General features: G+C 40.0%; 1 protein-coding gene across 2 annotated transcripts in view; it reads right to left on the bottom strand.

The window, feature by feature from the left end:
* UNC80 (unc-80 homolog (C. elegans)) overlaps positions 1 to 22,835 on the bottom strand; it is a 306,407-nt gene that overhangs the window by 244,813 nt on the left and 38,759 nt on the right. For both annotated transcript variants that reach the window (XM_006872739.1, XM_006872738.1), the window contains exon 8: positions 2,633 to 2,894. In XM_006872739.1, the coding sequence (XP_006872801.1) occupies positions 2,633 to 2,894 (262 nt within the window). The remainder of the gene's footprint in view (positions 1 to 2,632; positions 2,895 to 22,835) is intronic.

Genomic DNA, 22,835 nt, shown 5'->3' with positions numbered 1-22,835 from the left:
CCATTGACTAGGTTCCAACTCACGGTAACCCTAAATGGCGTTTCCAAAAAGTGGCTGGTGGTTTGAACCTTTGACCTTGCAGTTACCAGTTTAGTACTTATCCTACAGCACCACATTACAGAGTTACTAAAATTTGCATCATGCAAAACAGGTGAAATAGTATTAAATGAAATGCCACTCTCAGGTATTTCATATTATAATGATCATTTGTTGTTGTTGTTGTGAAGTGCCGTCGAGTTGGTTCCGACCCATAGCGACCCTGTACAGGGTTTCCAAGGGTGTAAATCTTTACGGGAGTAGAAAGCCTCATCTTTCTCCCGCGGAGCGGCTGGTAGTTTCGAACTGCTGACCTTAGGGTTCGCAGCCAGATTCGTAACCACTACGCTACCAGAGCTCCTTAGCAGATTATATGTGTCTGTTGTTGTTGTTAGGTGCTAATGAGTCAGTTTTGATGCATAGTGGCCTTACGCACATCAAAATGCAACACTGCCAGTCCTGCACCATCCTCAAAATCATTGTTCAACTTGAGCTCAAGGCTGCAGCCACTGTACCAATCCATCTCATTAGGGATCTTCCTCTTTTTCACCGATCCTCCAATTGACCTAGTATGACATCCTTCTTCAGAGACTGGTCTCTCCTGAAAATATGTCTGAAGTGTGGGAGATGAAATCTCACCATTTGGCTTCTAAGGAGCATTCTAGCTGTACTTCTTCCAACACACATTTGTTTGCTCTAGAATTCATGCTATTTTTAATATTCTTCTCCAACATCATAATTCAAATGCATCAATTCTTCCACAGTCTTCCTTATTTTTGATCCAAATTCCAAATTTTATGAAGCTATAGAGAATACCATGGCTTAAGTCAGGCACACCTTAGTGCTCAAACTGACATCTTTGCTCTTCAACAAAGACTCTAAAGACTCTTGTGCAATATATTTGCCTAATGTAATACATCACTTGATTTCATGACTGCTTCTTCCATGAGTATTGATAGTGGCCCCAAGCAAAATGAAGTCTAGCACAATTTAATCTTTTCTCCATTTATCATGATGTCATTTGTTAGTCCAGTAGTGAGAATTTTTGTTTTCTTTACTTTGAGGTGCATCCCATATTGAAGACTGTGATCTTTGATCTTCATCAGTGAGTATTTTAAGTCCTCTTTGCTCTCAGCAAGATTTGCTGCATATACCATTGGTCTTCAATCAATCCTGATGCAATGTTCTTCTTCATAGAACCCAGTTTCTTGGATTATTTGCTCATCGTACATATTGAATAAGTATGGTGAAAGAAGACAACCCTGGGACAAATCTTTCCTAATGTTAACCATCCATTGTTGTTTGAACAACTGCCTCTTCATCTATGTACAGGTTCCTCATGAGCACAAAGAAATTTTCTGGAATACTCAATCTCTGCAATGTTGTCCATAGCTTATCATGATGCACACAGTTGAAAGCCTTTGCATAATCAACAAAGCACAGGTAAATGATTTTCTGGTATTCTCTGCTTTCAGTTACGACCTATCTGATGTCAGTAATGATATTCCTTCAATACACGTTCTTATCTAAATCTGGCTTGAACCTCTAGAGGACAGTTCCTTGTTAGTGTACCTTTATAGCCATTTTCTAATTATCTTTAGAAAAATTTTACTTGTGAGTGATATTAATGCTATTGTCTGATAAAATCTGCATTCTGTTGGGTCACTTCAGTTTGGAATGGGCACAGATGTGTTTCTCTTCCAACCAATTGGCCGGATAGCTGGCTTCCAAATTTCTTGACGTTGATGAGTAAGTGCATTCAGGGTTGCATCAGTTTGTTGAAAGATTTCAATTTGTATTCCATCAATTCCAGGAGCCTCATTCTTTGCCAATGCCTTCAGTGTACCCTGGATTTCTTCCTTTTGATCATATACTATCTCTTGAAATGACTGAACATACTCCATTTCTTTTGATTTTCATGATTATGTATTCCTTCCATCTTCTTTTAATGCTTTCTGCACCATTCAACATTTTGCCCATATTATCCTTCAATATTTCAAGTTGAGGCTTGAATTTTGTCTTTAGTTCTTTCAGCTGGAGAAATGCTGAGTGTGCTCTTCCCTTTTGGTTTTCTAACTCCAAATCTTTTCACATAACATTATAATATTTGACTTTGTCTTCTTGAGCTGCCCTTTGAAATTTTCTGTTCAGCTCATTTATTTCCTCATTTCTTCCATTTGCTTTAGCATCTCTAAGTTCATCTGTCAGTTTGTTGTGCTTTGGTGGCTTGCATGTTGCTGTGATACTGGAATCTATGTCACTGGTGTTTTAAATATGTGATATTTCTTCATTAATTAGTACTTCTGATTAGCCAGAAGACCCGATTTTCCATTATTATGGAAAAACAGGGGTTTACTATAGTTTAGCGTGTCCAGGGAAATTTTATATAGCATGTCTTTAAATAGTAAATTAGGCACAGAAGAGCAGCACAAGGGTCCGGTAATAAGCAATGAAGAGAGAGGATAATAGCAATAGAGTAACCCATCAGTTAAATTATCAGCACTGAAATAAATAGAGGCTGGGTGAACAAAAGAAAGGAAAATCTGATATGACCAAATTTATTGGTTCAATTGACCATGAAGCAAATATCTCTTACTTGGGTTTTGTGGGTGTTCACTAGGGAGGGAGCTGCTGCCACCATTGAGCTACTCCTGGGTCTGGGTAGGAGAGGAATATCCGGTTCTGGGGGCTTTTCTGGCTTCTCTTCCAACATGTGTCGCAGTCTCTGTAGATAATACATCAGGGACCACTGAGTGCCTTCCTCTGACCAATGGGGCTGGAGTAGGCAGCGAAGAACAGCAACATCAAAGTAGGTGGCATAGCGGGACCTCTGGCATGGAGGTATTATGAGAGAGGCCCTGTTCCCAAAAGCAAAAAAGAGATTGATAGTCAAGTGTTAGAAGAGTCAGCACAACATTATTTACAGCTCTACTTTCCTCATTTATTTATTCATTCATGTGTTCATTCACTTATTCTTTGTCTGGTTTGCTCTAATATCCTTCTAACTGGTCTCCATTATTCCACATTTGCTACTTTCCAGGAGAGGATACTTCCTAGGAATAGAGACATGATAAAACTTTGAAGGACGAATAGGAATTAGCCAGGCAAAGTTGAGGATGGGATGGGAAGGAGGACTAGCATTTCAGTTGGGAGAAACAACACCTACCAAAGTTGAGTTGGAACTGACTCAACCAATGGCACTTAACAACAAAAACAACTCACTAGTAGGTCATGAAATTAATCCAATAGGAAATGACTACCATTAAAATGTTAACTAGAACAGAATAAAAAATATCAGAAATCATCAAAGCAAAGGTGAATATTGTTGGTCAAAACTTTGTTTCACTTCACATACTTGTCATAAGTCCTGAGTAATATATTTATACTCCTTACTGAAGGTTGCAGTAAAAAGATAAACGGGAAGTCAGTTAAAAAATAAAGAAGAAAAAGAAAAAGAAAAAAAGAAAGAGAAATATTTACAATAACAAATGTATGGAGACTGAAATCTATTAGTGGTTACCAACAGTCAATGCTTGATGGGGCACTAAGCTTCTGTTAAGGACCTTGGGGAAATTTTGGAAAGAATTCATGATAATGGTGACACACTGTGATGAAAATAGTTAATGTCACTGAATTGTACATGCAAAAAAAAAAAAGTTAAAATGGCGTCATGCATAAATACTCACCACAATAAAAACACTATGCTAATAAAAGAAGTGGAGTCCTGGTGTGGCGCTGTGGGTTAATGCGCCAGACTGCAAAGCCATTTGAACTGCAAGGTTGGCAGTTCAAGCTCACCAGCTGCTCCTTGGAAAACCTATATAGGGTCACTATGGGTTGGAACCGACTCAACAGCAGTTAACAACAACAACAATAACAGAAGGCAGATATTAAAGGCCACATCGAATATGATTCTATTTATATGAAATGTCCAGGGTAAGGAAATCAATCGAGACAGGAAGCAGATTTCCCAGGGGCTGTGGGATAGGAGGAATGGGTGAAAAGTTAAAAAATAAAAACCCACACCATGACTTGTGCCCTGTGAATCATTTTCATAGCCTTTCTACTCCTCCATCCAAATACATTTCATGACTTGCTATTTCTATTCTTGTTAATAGCATCATCTGGTGCTTTGAAAGGTGACTGCCCATGCACAATGATTTTGAATTTCAATGCTCTCTCAAAGTCTAATGCTCTTAAACATTTTAACTGATATGCAGGAAACAAAATTTAAGTTAAGATACAATCTCACAAGGTGTTACAATGCTAATTATTTAACTGCTTTGGCAGTTATATGAAGAAAAGCTCTCTACAAATCAGCTAAATTCCCATATCTAATATGCCTTTTCCAGGGAGCTAGAAACTTTTGGGGCATCAGTTGCAAGACAATTTTTAACCTATCAGAATTTGCCATAGATTCTCCTTCCAAAACATTGTTGTTGTTAAGTGCTATTGAGTCTATCCCGACCCATAGTGACCCTGTATAGGAATTTCAAGGAGAAGCTGGTGAGCTTGAACCACCTAACTTGCAGTTCAAAAGACTTTGCAGTCTGACGCATTAGCCCACAATGCCACACCAGGACATTAGACACCAAAATCCTTCAACAGGCCAAACTGCAGTTACTTCATATTACTCTCTTTGTTATTTTATTGTCCCTCTACTCCCCTGCTCAAAACCTTCCAATAAATTTCTAAATCACACTGAATAGGATCCAAGATCCAGACAGTGGTTAATTATTGTTGTTGTTAAGTGCTGTCAAGTCATTTCTGACTCATAATGACCCTGTATAGGGTTTCCAAGGAACAGCTAGTGAGTTTGAACCACCGACCTTACGGCTCAAATTGACCTTGCAGTCCAGTGCATTAACCTGTAGTGCCTCACCAGTTCTCAATAGGCATACATAATTTTGCACCTCCTACCTCCCCAAATTCATTCTCTATCATGTTTCCCCCAGTATACCAGGGCATCATAGATTTATTAAGTTTCAGCTCCAAATTCATCATTTTTTGCCTGCTTTGTGAAAACGGATCTGAGACTTGAAGTATTTGTTTCTTTGCAAGCTGGCATATTATTAAGCCTTGTCAGTAGAGGAAATAGGAGAGATATTGCAGGAGGAAATCATTTGGTTTCCTAGTTTGCTGTGCTTGCTCAGCAGTTCCCTGCAAGCTGGGCAGTTGCCTGACTCCTGCAGGGTGTGCAGCCAAGCTGCTTGAGTGCACGAGGCTTCCTAGGATCCAGCTTCTGCAGTTTGGATGGTATCTCCAGCCCTCACACCTTTTCAGGACCTACAAACTACACAGGCGTAATGGCCAGCAGCTCTCCCATCACACTGTAGTTTGGGCATTTTTGTAGCAGAATGTCTCTGGTCTGTGGTGCCTCCCAAAGAACAGCTTTCTTTAGTACCTTAGAGAATGGATTTCTGACAAGTTCCAGGGGACAGATTTCCAGCAAGTTCCATTGGTGTAGCCCCACAGTGACGTTCTCTACCATTCTGTGAGTTATCACCTTGCCTGTGATGTGAAGGGGTATGGAGACCTCTTCTTTGGATGATCTGAGTTCAGAAGTTGGTGACTGCTCCTTATACTCATGTGTGTTACTCCTATATTCTTTAGAATCTCTTTACTTCTTACTAGTAAGTCCCTTACGCCTCCATTCCACTGTCAAATTTAAATAATTATCCGTATTAAACTTATGAACCCTTGTCTTTTGAATCTTGGTTTCCCTTGCATACCACTATAAAATAGACACTTGAGGGGGAAGGAAATGAATAGCCAGAAATATCACCACAGAAAGCTTGTGAGTCTGTCTTCTTCCTATAACTGATTGTTTGTTGTTGTTGTTGTTGTTAGGTGCCATTGAGTCAGTACCAACACATAGGGACTGTTTGCACAGAAGATCAAGCCACTGCCTGATCCTGGGCCAACCTCACTGTTATTGCCATGCTTGAACCCATTGATGCCGCCACTTTGCCAATCCATCTCGCTGGGGGTCTTCCTCTTTTTCTCTAAACCTCCACCCTACCATGATGCTACTGGTCCCTCCTGATAATATGACCAAAGTATGAGAGACAAAGTTTGGCCATCCTTGTCTCCAAGGAGCACTCTGGCTGCACTTCTTCCAACACAGAGCTATTGGTTCTTTTGGCAACCCATGACACTTTGAATATTCTCCTCCAACACCATAACTTATTCACTGTCCAACTTTCGCATTCATATGAGATTATTGAAAATTCCATGGCTTGGGTCAGGCACACCTTAGTCTTCAAACAGATATCTTTGCTCTTCAACACTTTTAAAATGTCATATGCAGCAGATTTGTCTAATGCAATACATTGTTTGATTTCTTGACTACTGCTTCCATGGGTGTTGATAGTTGATCCAAGAAGAATGAAGTCCTTGACAACTTCAATCTTTTCTCCGCTGATAAGAATGTTGTTTATTTGTCCAGTGGTGAGGGTGTTTGTTGTCTTTACATTGAGATGCAATCCATACTGAAGGCTGTGCTCCTTGATCTTCATCAGTACATATTTTAAGTCTTCTTCACTTTCAGCAAGCAAGGCTGTATAATCTGCATATCGCAGGTTGTTAATGAGTTTTCCTCCAATCCTGATGCCATGTTTTTCCTCATCTAACCCAGCTTCTCGGATTATTTGCTCAGCATACAGGTTGAATAAGTATGATGGAAGAATACAACCTAAAATGGGGCTACTACATGCCCAGTGAAGGAGACTTCCTGTGGAGTCTTTGCATTACATAAGAACATAGATAGAATCCTGAACCCCATCCATAATCTTTTGAGGTGGGAAATTCCACTTGACAGGACAAACAGACCAACCTGCAGCTGCTAGAAGGGCAGAAAATACTTCTTAAAAGAAAGACCGACAGGGAAAAATACAAAACAATAACGGCAGTCTGACTGACTACTACATGAACAAGCAAGTTGCTCGCCCAGGAGACATCAAGGCAAGTGGTCGGGTCCCCTCAGGGCACACCCCTTCTAAGACTAACACTCAACGAAATACACGAGCAGACATTTGCTCTGACTGGTGACCACACTGGTCAACGATAAGAGGAAGTGAGGGAAAAACAGCAATGAAGTTGTGAGCTAAGCCCTACCATGTTCAATAGACTCCTGTGACCCCAGGTAGAGACCTGGTTGGTCAGTAGTGTGGCAAGCCCTGGGGAGTCCTGGGCCCAGAGTCAGTGGCATAGCAACAGAGGACTAGAGTGGACAGTGAAGCATCCAACTGATAAGAAGTGAGGGCATATGCACAAGAACATCACACTTGTAGATAATACCCACTTGACCTGGCTTCAATGGCTGAATGATCAGAACTCAACTAGAAGAAGAAAGAAGAGAAAAAAAGTGTAATCTGATACAATTTGATGAACTTGACCTACACCTATGGATGCAGTAGCTCAAAAGCGGGAACAAATCTTTACAGCATGGATCATTCCCACCCCTCGATACACAGGGTAGACAGTGATGGGCAACTTGGACATTGGCTACCCAAAATGGGGGGCTACAAAGGCAAGAAGTGACTGGTACAAGCTTTCAAGAGGGAGCCTAGATCCTGATGGTGCAGAAGAAGGTAGAATTTCCACTAAGGAGTATCCAATCTCTCTGGGCAGGGCTGATGAAAGGAGATAGGATGGCACTCATGTGGTATAATAGTGAATAATTGCTATCAGGACTGACTGTAAGGGTTGGAAATGTAAAGGTAAACATTTTGTAGCAAAAGGAGGGGAGTGGTTGACTTTGTAGTCCAGGAGCAGAAGTCCTTGGGACCATCAAGGGAGAAGAGCGGAGTACAGGACCCTACCCAGAGAAGCAGTGACTCCAGAGATGGAGGCAGAGATGATGATGTTGAGAGATGGAACGGTTGGGGACTCTAGACCCAGAGAGGGAGAGGGGCTGTGTGCTGACACCCGATGGGGCAGGCTTGCAGGGTATACCCTTTGGTTGGTTGATGATGCATGGAGGGGATTGTAACCATGGCAATGAAATGATATACGATAGGATGAATGTAAACCTAATGTTCTCCCATGTAAATTGTCACATAATTCACAATAAAACATTAAAAAAACACAAAAAACTTATGAGCCCTGGTGGTGTAAAGAGTTAAATGCCCAGCTGCTAACTGAAGGTTGGTGGTTTGAATACAATCAACAGCTCCGTGGACAAAAGACCTAGCAATCTGCAGTTTAGGCAACCCTTGGGGCAGTTCTCATCTGTCACAAACAGTTGCTATGAGTCCAAATCAACTCAGGCAGAGCCAGACCCTGGAACAGGACATCATGCTTGGTAAAGTAGAGTGTCAGCAAAAAAACAGGGAGGTCCTCACTGGATGGATTGACACAGTGGCAGCAACAAGGGGTTCAAACACAGCAACAACTGTAAGGATGGCACAGAACTGCTCAGTGCTTTGGCCTGTTGTATATAGGGTCACTGTGAGTCTAAACCTACTCGGTGGCATCTAACAACAGCATATATTTATATATTACATATGATGATGATGATGGTGTGTTCTGGAGTTAGTTCTGACTCATAGTGACCCTGTACAGGGTTTCTGAGCCTGTAAATCTTTATGGGAGCAGAACACCTCATCTTTCTCCTGCGGAATGGCTGGTTGTGTCTAACTGCTGACCTTGAGGTTAGCAGCCCAACTTGTAACCATAATGCTACCAGAGCTCTTTTTATTACACATATAGCATTCAAATATGTTGTAGTTATATATTAAAGGTGATAAATATAGCATTTAAATATTTGTATATAATGTATTGGAGTCTTGGTGTAGCACTGTGGGCTAATGTGTCAGACTGCAAAGTCTTGAACTGCAAGGTCAGTGGTTCAAGCTCACCAGCTGCTCCTTGGAAACCTTATACAGGGCCACTATGGGTTGGAATTGACTCAATGGCACTTGACAACAATAACAACACATAATGTATTTAAAAATACAGTTCATATGTATTTCAAAACAATTCTTAGGTGCCATCGAGTCAGTTCCGACTCATAGTGACCCTGGGCACAACAGAACACCATCCTTACAACTGTTACGTTTCAGCCCATTTTGCTGTCATTCACTGTGTGAACCCATCTCCTTGGGGGTTTCTTGGTTTTGGGGTGTTTTTTTTGCTGACCCTCCACTTTTCAAGCATAATGTCTTTCTCCAGGGATTGGTTCCTCCTGACAACATGTCCAAAGAATCAGAGACAAAGTCTTACACTCCTTGCTTCTGAGGAGCATTCTGACTGTGCTTCTTCTAACACAGAATTTTTTCTTCTGGCATTTCATAATTGTAATTTTCTTTTCCAGCACCATAATATAAATGCATCAATACTTTTATGCTATTCCTTATTGATTGCCGAGCTTTCACATGCATATAAGGTAACTGAAAATACCATGGCTTGCATCAGGCACACCTGAACATGACATCTTTGCTCTTAAAATTTTTAAAGGGGTCTGTTGCAGCAGATTTGCCTAATGCAATATGTCCTTTGATGCCTTGACTGTTGCTACTTCCATGCGCATAGATTGTGGATGTAAGCAAAATGAAGACTTTAAATTTTTCAATATTTTCTCCATGTATCATGATATTATTTATTGGTTCATTTGTGAGGATTTTCATTTTCTTTACAATGACGTGCAATCCAGTTAACTTTTCAAATCTTCTTCACTTTTAGCAAGCAAGGTGTGTCATCTTCATATCTTAGGCTATTAATTCTTCTTCCTTGAATCCTGATGCCATGTTCTTCTTTACATAATCCAGCTTCTCAGATAAATTTGCTTACAATACAGATTGAATATGTACATAAAAAGATACAACCCTAGTGCATGTCTTTGCTGATTTTAAACCATTCAGTATCCCCTGTTCTGTTCGAATGACTACCGCTTCATCTATGTACAAGTTCCTCTTGAGCACAATTAAGTATTCTGGAATACCTGTTCTTTGCAATGTTACTCATAGCTTCTCATGATCCACACAATCAAAAACCTTTGTGAAGTCAATAAAGCAAAAAGAAACATCTTTCTGTATTCTCTGCTTTCAGTCAAGAGCCATCTGACATCAGCAATGATGTCCACATCCTCTTCTGGATCTGATTTGAATTTCAGGAAGCTCCCTATCAATGTGATTGCAATCATTTTTAAATTATCTTCAGCAAAATTTTACTTGCGTGTGATATTAATGGTATTGTTCAATGATTTCAGAATTCTAATGGGTCACTTTTCTTTGGAATGGGCACAAATATGGATGTCTTCCGATCAGTTTGTCAGGCCATCCAAATTTCTTGGCATAGATGAGTGAGTACTTCCAGTGCTGTGTGAATTTTTTTTTTTTTTTTTTTTTTAAAGATTTCTATTTGTATTCCATCAATTCCTGGAACCTTGTTTTATGCCAATGCCTTAAATGCTGTATGGATTTCTTCTTTCAGTACCATTGGTTCTTGATCATATGGTAGCTCTCAAAATAACTGAACACTGACCATTTCTTTTGGGCACAATGACTGTGTATTCCTCTCACTTTCTTTTGACCTTATCAGCATCATTCAATTTTTTGCCCATAAAATCCATCAATATTGTAATTCATGTTTTGTTTTTCTTCTTTTCTTTCATCTTGAGAAACATTGAGCATGTTCTTCTATTTTGGTTTTCTAACTTCAGGACTTTGCACATTTCATTATAACACTAAACGTTGTCTTCTTACGCTGCCCTTTGAAATTTTCTGTTAGGTCCTTTCATTTCCTCATTTTTCCATTTGCTGTAGCATCTCTATGCTGGAAAGCAAGTTTCGCAGCCCTTTGATAATCTATTTTGGTCTTTTCCTCTTTTTTTTGTCTTCTTAATGACCTTTTGCTCTCTTCCTGCATGATGTTCTTTATAGTGGTTGAACAAAGTCTTATTTTCTGCTAGATGGTGTGTTCTTTCAGTGTTTGTTTCAGATTTTTTTAAATCACTTAATCTTTTAAATAAACAGTCTGTGTCACCGAATTTAGTGAGCTGCCAAGTTCCTATAGGAAGCATGAGGCTGGATTCAAAATTAGGTCCTCATCCTGGGTAGGCTATCCCTTGTTTTCTTGCACCCTTGCTTCCCTACTCCATCCACAAGCCATCCTTCTCTACTTCACTATTTGGAAAGAGTGATCTGTATAAACATCTTCCAGGGCATTCTTAGCTCATGGATCCCAGGTGAATTTAGCAAGGGAAGCTCTCACACAAGACTGAAAGTCAGGAAAGTGACGCGATTGTACGTTGCTCCTTTCCCCACTGGTTTGTTTAGGGTTGTGCTGTCCCCTCACTAATGGTCACAGTTCTTGAAGGCACCTCACCATACCCTTCTCCACAACTGCTCCTTCTTTTTTCCCTTCAGGACTATGCTAGTAGGCCTCTTGCTGGACCTAGATCTGGCTTCTGACTAGCTCTTGTGGTTTCTCTACACCTTGTCTAAGCACTTGCAAATCGATCATATTTTGATCTCATCTCAAATTACCCTGTGTGCCATCTACTTCATTTGAGGATTACTTTGAGAAAAACTGTTTTCACTTGTATCCTAAGAGGGTTTACCATTCTTTCCTTCCCCCCACCTCACCCCATTCCTCTTTCTTACAGAAGTCGGACCTAATTTACTCCTTTTAGCCCATGATAATTTGTTTTTTTTCTTTAGTACTATAATCTTAGATTTTTAAATAAAAAATAAAGTATGGGGTTGACCATCACCAGCTGGGTAATTTTCGATCTTCAAGCATTTGCAACAATCATTTAATTGATTATAAAAACTATTGTTGTCCTGTTGCAATTGGGGTGAATATTAGTAGTTAAATAGAATCATTTTCTCCCCATTGGACTAGCTATAGTTATTTTTCACCTTTTATTTTCTGTCCCACATCTCAATGTCCCTAAATATTTCCTGTCAGTTAATTAGATTATTGCATTTTATAAGTTATTTCAAATCACAGTCTGTGTTCCATATGGTTAGGTACCAATAGATGAGTTCTTTGAGACTTCCAAGGGTGATAGAGAGGAGGAGAGTTGTTTGAAAATGCATATTTCCAGGTTTTACTCCAGATTTACTAAGTCAGTTTTCTAAGAATGGGACCCAGGAATCTTTGTTTCAATTAATTCTGCAAGTAATTCTATAGTACTCTTAATCAGATTAGAAGACAATTACTGTAACACCTTGGAAACCTTACACAGGGTTGCTATGTGTTGGATTCAACTCAATGGCACTTAACAACAACAACAACTGAAAAGAAATCTATAATTCCAGACTTTTGCATTGTTGTTTACAGATGCTGTCAAGTTGACTACCATGCATGATGACCCCATTTATAGCAGAAAGAACGGCTGCCCAATTCACACCATCCTCATGATCACCAGCATGCTCGAGCCCAGTGTTGCCTCCCAGCCATGGGTGTTCATCTTCTAGCACTAACTGGACAATGTTCAGTTGCTATCTGTAGAGGTTTTATTGGATAAATTTCAGTAGATCACTAGGCTTTTCTACCTACTGTGTCTTAGACTAGAAGATCTGCTGAAACCTGTCCATCCTGAGTAACCCTCTTGTTGTTGTTAAGTACCGTGGAGTCAGCTCCGACTCATAGTGACTCTGCACGGGGTTTCCAAGGCTGTAAGTCTTTATGGGAGCAGAACACCTCATCTTTTTCCCGTGGAACCGCTGGTAGTCTCGAACTGCTGACCTTGAGGTCGGCAGCCTGACTCGTAACCACTACGCTACCAGAGCTCCTTTGAGTAACACTACCAATATGGAACTAGCTCACAGCACCACTGCAGCACTAAAGCACCACAGTACAACAAAGTAATAGATGGATGATGGATTAGGCACCTCTTAAGTAAACATCCAAAACAATTCCTAGATGGAAACACCATAACTAGGACAATATGCGGACAAAATTTTCCCTGAGAGTGTTGGATGGCTAAATTTGCCTCTCTATATATGTAAAATTGATCTGACTGAAAGTAATTATTAACTGAACAACTGAATCCTGTAGCCATTGACAAGTTCCAAACACAGCGTGTCAGTTCAGTCGATGAACTGCAGAACACTGAGACCCCACCAATAGGAGGCTGTGATCAGAGTCGAAAACGTGTCTGTAATTTAGGTTGCATGTAATCAAAATTTGTGAAGTCAATTCACACTTTGACCTAATTAATATTTTAAACAACAACAGTTAACAAGGTATTCAGAAACAACCTTCTACATCCTGAAGCATCTTCATTTATTTATTCAAGCATTAGCTCTTTTGGCTAAATGTGTGAGCTTTACTAGACTGAATAGTATATAAAAAGGAAAAGCAATCAATATATATTTTTATTTCATTTAAGACAGCATTGTCAGATGTAACCAATTTGTCACTAACCAAAGCCACTTGACTGACTGTACTATTTATCTAATTAACATGTCAGAGTTAAATGAGGCAAGGCTCCTTGCTGTGATTACGGTAAAAGGTTCTTTTCAGCTTTAATATTCTACAGTTCTGTTAGTTTATATAAGAAAAATGAAAAATAAGAGTTTCATGAGAGAGGATGAATATGACTTTTCCTTCTGAATGGTATCTGCAAAAATAAAGACGATAAACATGCATGCAAAAATTTATGATACTGCTATTTACCTGGTGGGCTCATATATTATTTTTGATTCTTTATTTCTAACACTTCCAATATTTTTCTACAGTTAGTATACATTGCTTTTATTTGCATAGATTCACAATACATTATGACAAAAAAAGATAGTACTGCAAAAGATCATTTATTTTCCAAGAAACTAGAGCTTCAGAAAACCCAGTTGCTACTTGGGTTTGAGAGATGGTGTAGAAAGCATCCAAGGCAAAGTTCTCTTGAAACAACTGAGAATCTATGAAGGCAGAGAACTGTAGGGTACTCAGTGAAGCAGAAATGAAAGTTTATGCCTATGGTAATTAAAAAGGAAATCGCCCATTCATTTAAAGAAATATTGACCTGCTCACTGACTAGAGCTCAGAGAAGGGTGAGGGTCAGTTCAGTCAAGGTCAGGGCAAAAGAGACGTAATTCGGTTTATTTGATAAAAGCAGATAGCTTTTGTTGCTAGGATATTTGCATTACTTTCATGTTCAAGTTCTCTTCATTTCTAATTAATATGTGAACTTCTCCAATGAAGAAACATTAACATTTTCTGAAAATTCTACCTCGTTCAGCATTTCCATGGCAACCGGTCACTGCAGCTAGGCAGAAATAAGTCCTAATTAATTTTTTCAAAGTCCCTGGTCTAATCCATGTGTGTGTTTGTACGTGTTCTGTGGATGATTGTGCATATTATATGTGTTGAGGAATACATATTTATGTGGATGCTTGGGTGTAAAAATACCAGACAACATAAAAGAACATCCTTTCAAAAAGAGGAATTCTGGGAGGAATCTACTGGACAGGAGTGGGTGTGATAGTTGGCTTCAGCTCTAAATCAGATTGTAGCTGTTCAAAAAACAGAAATAGCAATTGCTGCTTATATTTGAAAATATCCCATATTTACTATGGTTGAGAACATTTATGATGTGAGAAATATAGGCTCTTAAATATTTAGTGACTTCAAGAGGAAAGACTGTAGACAGCTTCTAAGATATCCCCAATGTTTGATCCCTGCCTTCTGGTATTCATACTCTTGTATAGTCAGTCTCTTCCAAAAACGTATCAAGGTTGTTCGGTGTGACTAATAGAATATGGAAGAAGTTAGTGTGTTATGTTTAAGATTGGGTATAAAAGACACTGCAGATTCTGTTTTGCTCTCTCTCTCTCTTTGCTTCTGTCTCATTCATCACTTGCTTTGTCAGAAGCCAGGTGTTGTTATGAACAGCCCTGGGAAGAGGTCCATTTAGTGAAAAATGAAGGCATCTGGCTCCCGGCCATCTGGGAGATGTTGGAAGCAGATCCTCCAGCTCATTCATGCTTTCTGATGACCCATCCCTGTCAGCATCATACCTGCAACCTCATGATAGAACATGAACCAGAACCATCTAGTCAAGTGTCTCCTCAATTCAGGACCCTCAGAAACTTGGTGAGATGGTCAATGTTTGTTGTTTTATGGTACTAAAATTTGAGATAATTTATTATGAGCAATATATACTTAATACAATGTTGTAACTTCAACTGGTCTATTTAAGATGATGAACAAGTAAAAATTTTGTCTCTGATTTTGTACATGTATAGAATTATAAATGATCATTTAGTAGAAAAAAGGCAAGTTAGAAATCCTAACTGATTATGTATTTCTTTTTTTACATACAAACAAATTTAATTGTTTTATGCTTTTATTTATACTTCCTTCTTATATAGTATTCATTTAAATCTGAGATTCGGATGCCTACACTGAGGAAGTAATCTTTGTCTGCCAGTGACTGAATTGTTTGATGTTCTCAAAATCTTAGGAAAGAGACATATAGTTAAAGAGATTTTGACAAATTATTTATTTTTCTATTATAGCATTGATAATGCTGAATCATAATTATTTATTTGGGTGTCTACTGCTAACTGCAAGGTCGGCAGTTCAAATTCACAAGTCACTTCTCAGAAACCCTATACAGGATCACTGAGTCAGAACCAACTCAACAGCATATAACAATAGCAGTAACTTCCCCAAGTAGATATAAGTTCCTGAGAGCAAGAAATTTGAATGGTCTTCATTTTCTTCAAATCTAGGAAAATGCCTGATTCTCAGTATTTGCTCATTAAATTGATTCTAAAATGAAACAGTGGGCATAAGATCTGAGAGGTCAAATCTGAGAACTTTTTGTCATAAAAAATGCATATTGTACTGTATTTCACCAAAAAGATGAAAAATGTAGAAGGTAGAAATGTTTTAATATGGGGCATTCCTTAGACATATATATATATATATATATATATATATATATATTCCATTTGTTTAAGAACTTAGAAATATAGCATTGGTGTGTTAGAAATGGGGTTTGTTTTCACACGTTCAAGTTTGCATTAATTAGTATGTAACATCTGTTCAGCTATACTTAACAGCTCATCTGAAGTTGGAAATAATATTACACAAAAAATAGTGTTTAGATTTACCATTAAATCCCCTCAAATCCATCCAACCCACTGCCATCAAGTGGAATCCAACTAATAGTGACCCTATATAGGGTTTCTGAGACTACAAATCTTTATGAGAGCTGACTGAGTGGCTGGCAGTTTTGAACTGTCAACTAACACCTATTTCACAGAGTCCATTCTAGTTTGACAAACATCCTATTTATTACAACCATGCACTATTTTAGAGCGTAGATAACTTGAATAATCTCTGGTTTTCATTTCATCCCAACTAATCACTGATTTACTGCAGATATTATGCTAGGTGTTAGGAACACACAACAAATAAAAGACATGTCCTCCTATGGAAGAATTAGAATCTATTGGGAAAATTAACACATAAATAACTAAGTATGCTATACTACAGAATCAACGATATGGCACACAGAAGTTCAAAAAATGTGCTGAAGAAGTACAGAGAAAGTTTATGGGAGGTTTCCGGTAAGGATTGAATTGTATCCCCCAAAAAGATTCGTTGGAATTCTAATCCCTACACCAGTGGGTGTGATCCATTTTGTGGTTAATGAAGCTGTTTCAGTGTGGTGGTGGTGGTGATGTGCCGTGGAGTCGGTTCCAACTCATAGCGACCCTGTACAGGGTTTCCGAGGCTGTAAATCTTTACGGGAGAAGAAAGCCTCATCTTTCTCCCGCGGAATACCTGGTAGCTTCGAAATGCTGACCTTAAGGTTCACAGACCAATTCGTAAAAACTACATTACCAGAGCTCCTAGGGCACGTCATAATCTAGTCACTTCTGAGTTATAAGGAGTAGTATGGACACGAAGACAAGAACACACAAGTGTGTAGAACATAGATGTTCCATGAAGATTGGCAAGGAACTGAGAAACCGAGGCCAGCGCTACAGAAATGATTAAGAGACAAGGATCTTGCTCCAGAACCAATGGAGAGAGTACCCAAGAGACAGGACCCTGAATACTGATTTCTACCTAGCCTTTTGTACTGTGAGGAAATAACTTTCTGTTCTATAAAGCCAACCACTTGTGGTATTTCTGTTATGCAGCACTAGGTGATAACCTATGTGACTATATAAACAGAGTGACTATGTTGCACTTTAAGCTGCATCTTAAAAGAAGCATAGATTTGGGTGAGCAGGAGGTATGCCAGACCTCTTCTTTTAGGCTTTCTGCTCACATAAAGATGTTGTTGTTGTTAAGTGCTGTTGAGTCGGTTCCGACCCATAGCGACCCTGAACAGGGTTTCCAAGGCTGTAAATCTTTACGGGAGCAGAAAGCCTCATCTTTCTTCCGCGGAGCAGCTGGTAGTTTCAAACTGCTGACCTTGTGGTTCGCAGCCCGATTCGTAACCACTACGCTACCAGAGAGATTTGGAAACCCTATACAGGGTCGCTATGAGTCAGGACTGACTCCACGGCACATTACCAACCAACCAACAACACAAGATCCTCTTACCTGAGGCATTCCAAATTAACTGTATTGCATAATCAATTAATCTGTATGTACCTGGAAATGATTGAAGCTTTGAGTCTGGAAGAAGTTATGAATTGCTGCTCCTGTCCTCCAGAGCTGCTATTTCATATAAATAATATGAATTTTATTGTTTAAGAGCTATGTGGTGGTTCTAACTCACCCTGTATAGATAGACTTTCCAAGGCATGGCTGGTGGGTTTGAAACATTGACCTTGTGATTTATTTTATATATGTATGTAACTATATAGAGAGATGGATGTGGCACTGCAACATAATGCACTGGACTGCAAGATCGGTTTGAACAGCAAGGTCAGAGGTTCAAATTCACCAACTGCTACTTGGAAACCTTATAGAGGGTCACTATGGGTCAAAATTGATTTGATGGCACTTAACAACAACACACACATACACACATACAGGGTTCCGACCCATAGCAACCCTGTATAGGGTTTCCAAGGAGCAACTGGTGAGCTTGAACCACTGACCTTGTAGTTCAAACGGCTTTGCAGTCTGGCGCATTAACCCACAGTGCCACACCAGGACATAGATATATACATATATACATATGTGTGTGTGTGTGTATATATATATATTCATAACCACTAAGCTACTATATATATGTATATATACATATATGTATATATGTTGTTGTTGTTGTTAAGTGCCATCGAGTCGGGTCCGACCCATAGCGACCCTGTACAGGGTTTCCGAGGGTGTAAATCTTTACGGGAGTAGAAAGCCTCATCTTTCTCCCGCGGAGCGGCTGGTAGTTTCGAACCGCTGACCTTAAGGTTCGCAGCCCGATTCGTAACCACTACGCTACCAGAGCTCCTTTATATGTATATATAGTATATATATATACATATATATAGTAGCTTAGTGGTTATGAATCGGGCTGCGAACCTTAAGGTCAGCGGTTCAAAACTATCAGCTGCTCCGTGGGAGAAAGATGAGGCTTTCTACTCCCGTAAAGATTTATACCCTCGGAAACCCTGTACAGGGTCGCTATGCGTCGGAACCGACTCAACAGTATTTAACAACAATATATATATATATTCTCCTGGTATGGCACTGCAAGGTAATGCACTTGACTGCAAGGTCAGTTTCAGCCACAAGGGCAGTGGTTCAAACCCACCAGTCACTCCTCAGAAACCCTATACAGGGATGATATAAGCCAGAATCTACTAGATGGCACTTAACAACAACAAAATATATAATCTCTACGATAAGTAGTGGTTACAAATCAGGCTACTAACCTCAAGGTCGACAGTTTGAAACTACCAGCTGTTCTGCGGAAGAAAGATGAGGCTTTCTGCTCTTGTAAAGATTTACAGTCTCAGAAACCCTATGCAGGGTCACTATGAGTTGGAATCGACTCCATGGTACTTAACAACAACAAAACAATAAAATTGAGTCCTGGTGTGACGCAATATATCTGGAGTCCTTGTGTGGCCTGTGAGTTAATGCGCTAGACTGCAAAATCAGTTTTAACCACAAGGGCGGTGGCTCAACTTCACCAACCACTCCTTGGAAACCCTATACAGGGCCGCTATGGTTTGGAACTGACTCGATGACACTTAACAACAACAACAATTATGACAAAGTTTTAAGAAAACTGACAATTGCACTGCCGAGAAAAAGGTCAGCAAATTGTGCCAAGAATTTTTTTTTTCCATCATGGCAATTCACCCGTTCATTCTTAGAGGGAATCAATGGTTGTCCTATGAGAATTTTGTTATTTTATTAGGAAACTTTACCCCATCCACCCTACTGCCCTGAGCTTGCCCCTTCAGACTTCTTTTTGTCCTCCAAATTCAAAGACCATTTAAAAGAAACAACATTTGATTCCCTTAATGATGCCAAAACGGCTGTTTTGAAGTGGTATAAATTGAAGAATGCAGAATTCTTTAGGGAATAATTAAAGAAATGGAAACATCACCTTCAGAAGTATATAGACCAAGTTGGAGAATATGTTGAAAAATAATAGCTTCACATTTTAATATCTTGTTTAATAAAGAGTTTTATAATTTTGTAGCAATACTTTTTAGCCTTATCCTTATATGGTAGTGAGGTTTTGTTCTGTGAAGTCAGTTCCGACTCATAGCAACCCTGCATGCAGTTTCCAAGGCAGTCTTTACAGGAGCAGAATGCCTCATCTTTCTCTTGCAGAACTGCTGATAGTTTCAAACTGCTGACCTTGAGGTTAGCAGCCTGACTCATAACCACTACGCTACCAGAGCTCCTTAAGCCTCATATAGGAGGATGTGTTTTCTTTAGCTACAGGTTGAATTTTAGGTACCTGAGAAGTTTGGGGAAATATGTCTACTAGTCTGTTAATTTCACAGAAAGCTTGGTTTGAACTGCAAGGTTGACAGTTCAAACTCAGCATCTGTTCCTCAGAAACGCTATACCAGGGTCACTATGAGTCAGAACTGACTCGACGACATTTAACAACAGCAAAGACACAAAAGAACTGTCAAGATTGGAAATAAAGGTTTGGTAGTCCTGGTATGTAACTAATGATTGAAGCCATGGTAGTAGGTAAGATCAGTTACAGGGATAATGTGTAAGGAGAAGGAAGGGAACACCAACATTTAGGAGGACGTCATGGACGAGAAGCCAGTGAAAGAACCAGGAAGGTAGAATAAAACCAAATTCAAACAGAAGAGTTTTCTGTGAGGAAGTCAAGGAAATAAGTGTCAAGAAGGGTACCTGGGACAGCATCTTATGAGAATAGTTGCTGTGAGACCAAATTAGATAAGGACTAAATAGGGGCTAGTTTCAAATTTGTTGGTAGAAGACAGGGAAAAGTGGTGCTAAGTACTTAAGGGTGTTTTTGTTACTGAAAAGGACTGATCCTACTAAATAACCCTAACACTTCCTCTTTTAATGAGGGATAAAGAGGAAAAGGGGCTTCCATAGTAGCATGATGTGGACATGAGTATATTTCTACAGAAGTTCCACGAACTATCCCCTAAAGATTCACCTTGTCTTTGGGAGTAGCAGAAAGAAGGTGCACCATGGGATTGGTTAGGCTTGGGCTCAAGTGTAGCTCTTCCACTTCCTATCTGAGGGTTCCTGAATCACTCACTTAATCTCTCCACGCTCAGTTCTTCAACTTTAAGAAGGACAATGTCATCCTTGCACGATTGTTGTGAAAATTAAGTTCATTCACTGATTCAGTAGGCTTCACTAAGACCTTTTGTCAAGCACACGAACTCACACTAAAAACTCACTTCCTTAAAATCAATTTTGGGACTTCCAGCACTTCCCTGATCGGGCAGCACAGGTTATGCGGGCTCTGGAGAATACAGGGGTAGTATTGCACAGGGGAGGCCCCCGCCTGGTAGACAGACAGCCTTTGGGCAAACATAAAACATTAGGCTTTAACATTATGAGCTTGCTTTTTTTAAAAAAAATCAAACTGCTGAGGAGTTATAAGCATTTTGAGCTTCCACCCGCCTGCACTCAGTTCCCATCCCGGGGACTGCCCAGTCCATTGAAGAGCTTGAAGCGCAGGGCTTGAACGGACCCATTCAAAGGGTAGATGCTCCCGGAGAGCTAGCGGGGCCACAGGAACTAGTGTGGTCCATCCTATGGGGGGGCCTCATTGCCACGTTGGGCATTGTTGGCATGGATATAGGGCAAATTGGGGTGCTCACAGCACAGGGAGACAGAGAGAGGCATTGCAGATGTCATCAGACACAGCCGCACCATCTGCCTGCAGCCACTACCCACGCCCTCCACTTCTTCGGCCTAGCCCAGCCCTCTGCCCAGTCTCCAAGCCTCAGGCCTGCCCATCAAGGTGCAGGCCAGCCCAAGCTGAGACGCCCCTGACTAGTTGTTTACCACCAATAACAAAGTAGTTCTGCTGTGCTTCTGTGGGTTAATGCGTCAGACTGCAAAGCCTTTTGAACTGCAAGGAATGTGATTCGAGCTCACCAGCTGCCCCTTGGAAACCCTATACTGGGTTGCTGTGGGTCACGATCAACTCCAAAGCACATCAGCAAGGAAAAGAGACCAGAAGGGGCTGAAAGAGAGTTAGGACATTAAAGACTTCCTTACATTAAGCTACGCTTTTTTTCTCTCTTTCTTCCTCTCCTCCCCCCCCACCCCTTTTTTTGGTGGGTGTGTGATTAGAGCCTGCCTTATTCAAAAGCACAGGCCAGCCCAAATTGAGACACCCTTGAGTAGTTGTTTACCACCAATAACAGAGCAGTCCTGCTGAGGCTGACTGCAAAGCCTTTTGAACTGAAAGGACTGTGGTTCGAGCCCACCAGCTGCTCCTTGGAAACCTTATACTGGGTCGCTGTGGGTCACAATCAACTCCACAGCATACTAACAAGGAGAAGAGCACAGAAGGGACTGAAAGAGAGATAGAACATTAAAGACTTACTTAACATTAAGCTACGCTTTTTTCCTTTCTTCTGTCCCCGCCCCCCCTTTTTTTCTTTTTACCCATCGTTTTTTTTCTGTTTTGCTTTTTGTTGTTGTTGTTTTGCTTTGTTTTTCTCTCATTATCACTTTTATTTTTTATTTTGCTTTTGGTTTTCTTTTCTACCCGACTGATGTTGCTTGGCTGTCACATAGCCTCCCTCCTGCTATCGGAGGACTCCGCTTTTGTTTTTTATTTTGATTTTGGTTTTGGTTTCTACCCAACTGGTGTTGTTTGGCTGTCACACAGCTTCTCTTCTGCTATTGGAGGACTCTTTGTCCCCCTACATTACACAAAAAGAGTCAGCAACTACTGCCAAATAGCCAAGCTGCAATAACACTTTATAAAACACCGAAACCCAGGCAAGAACCAATACCAGCTGCCATAAACCAGGGAAACAGGCAACATATGTAAAAGTTACTCTGAGCTAAGCAATAAGAAGAGTGAAAAGGGAAGACCACATCCTGATCACATCTTCCTGGAGGTAATCAGAAAATATAAAAAAATACCAAAATACATAGTTAATTAATTATTAGGGCCACAGATAACCATTAAACATGTCCAAGAAGCAAAAGCAGATGACCATATTGGCACATGAGACAAATGAACCAGAAGTAGACCTTCTTTCCATGCTGGAAGGAGGGCAGGCCTTGGAAATACCTGAGAAAGAATTCAGAAAAATGATTACAAAATGTCACAAAACACTTTACAATGGAGTTGAGAAAAATAAGGAAGAAGTCAGAAAAGTGCTACAGGAACAATCAAACAAGATAGATACAGCATTGGTAACAATCCAAAACCTACAGAAAGAGGTTCAAACAATCAACAA

The sequence above is a fragment of the Chrysochloris asiatica genome, unplaced genomic scaffold, assembly GCF_000296735.1.
Source record: "Chrysochloris asiatica unplaced genomic scaffold, ChrAsi1.0 scaffold00212, whole genome shotgun sequence".
Classification (NCBI taxonomy): Eukaryota; Metazoa; Chordata; class Mammalia; order Afrosoricida; family Chrysochloridae; genus Chrysochloris; species Chrysochloris asiatica.
This window is presented reverse-complemented; position numbering and strand designations above follow the sequence as displayed.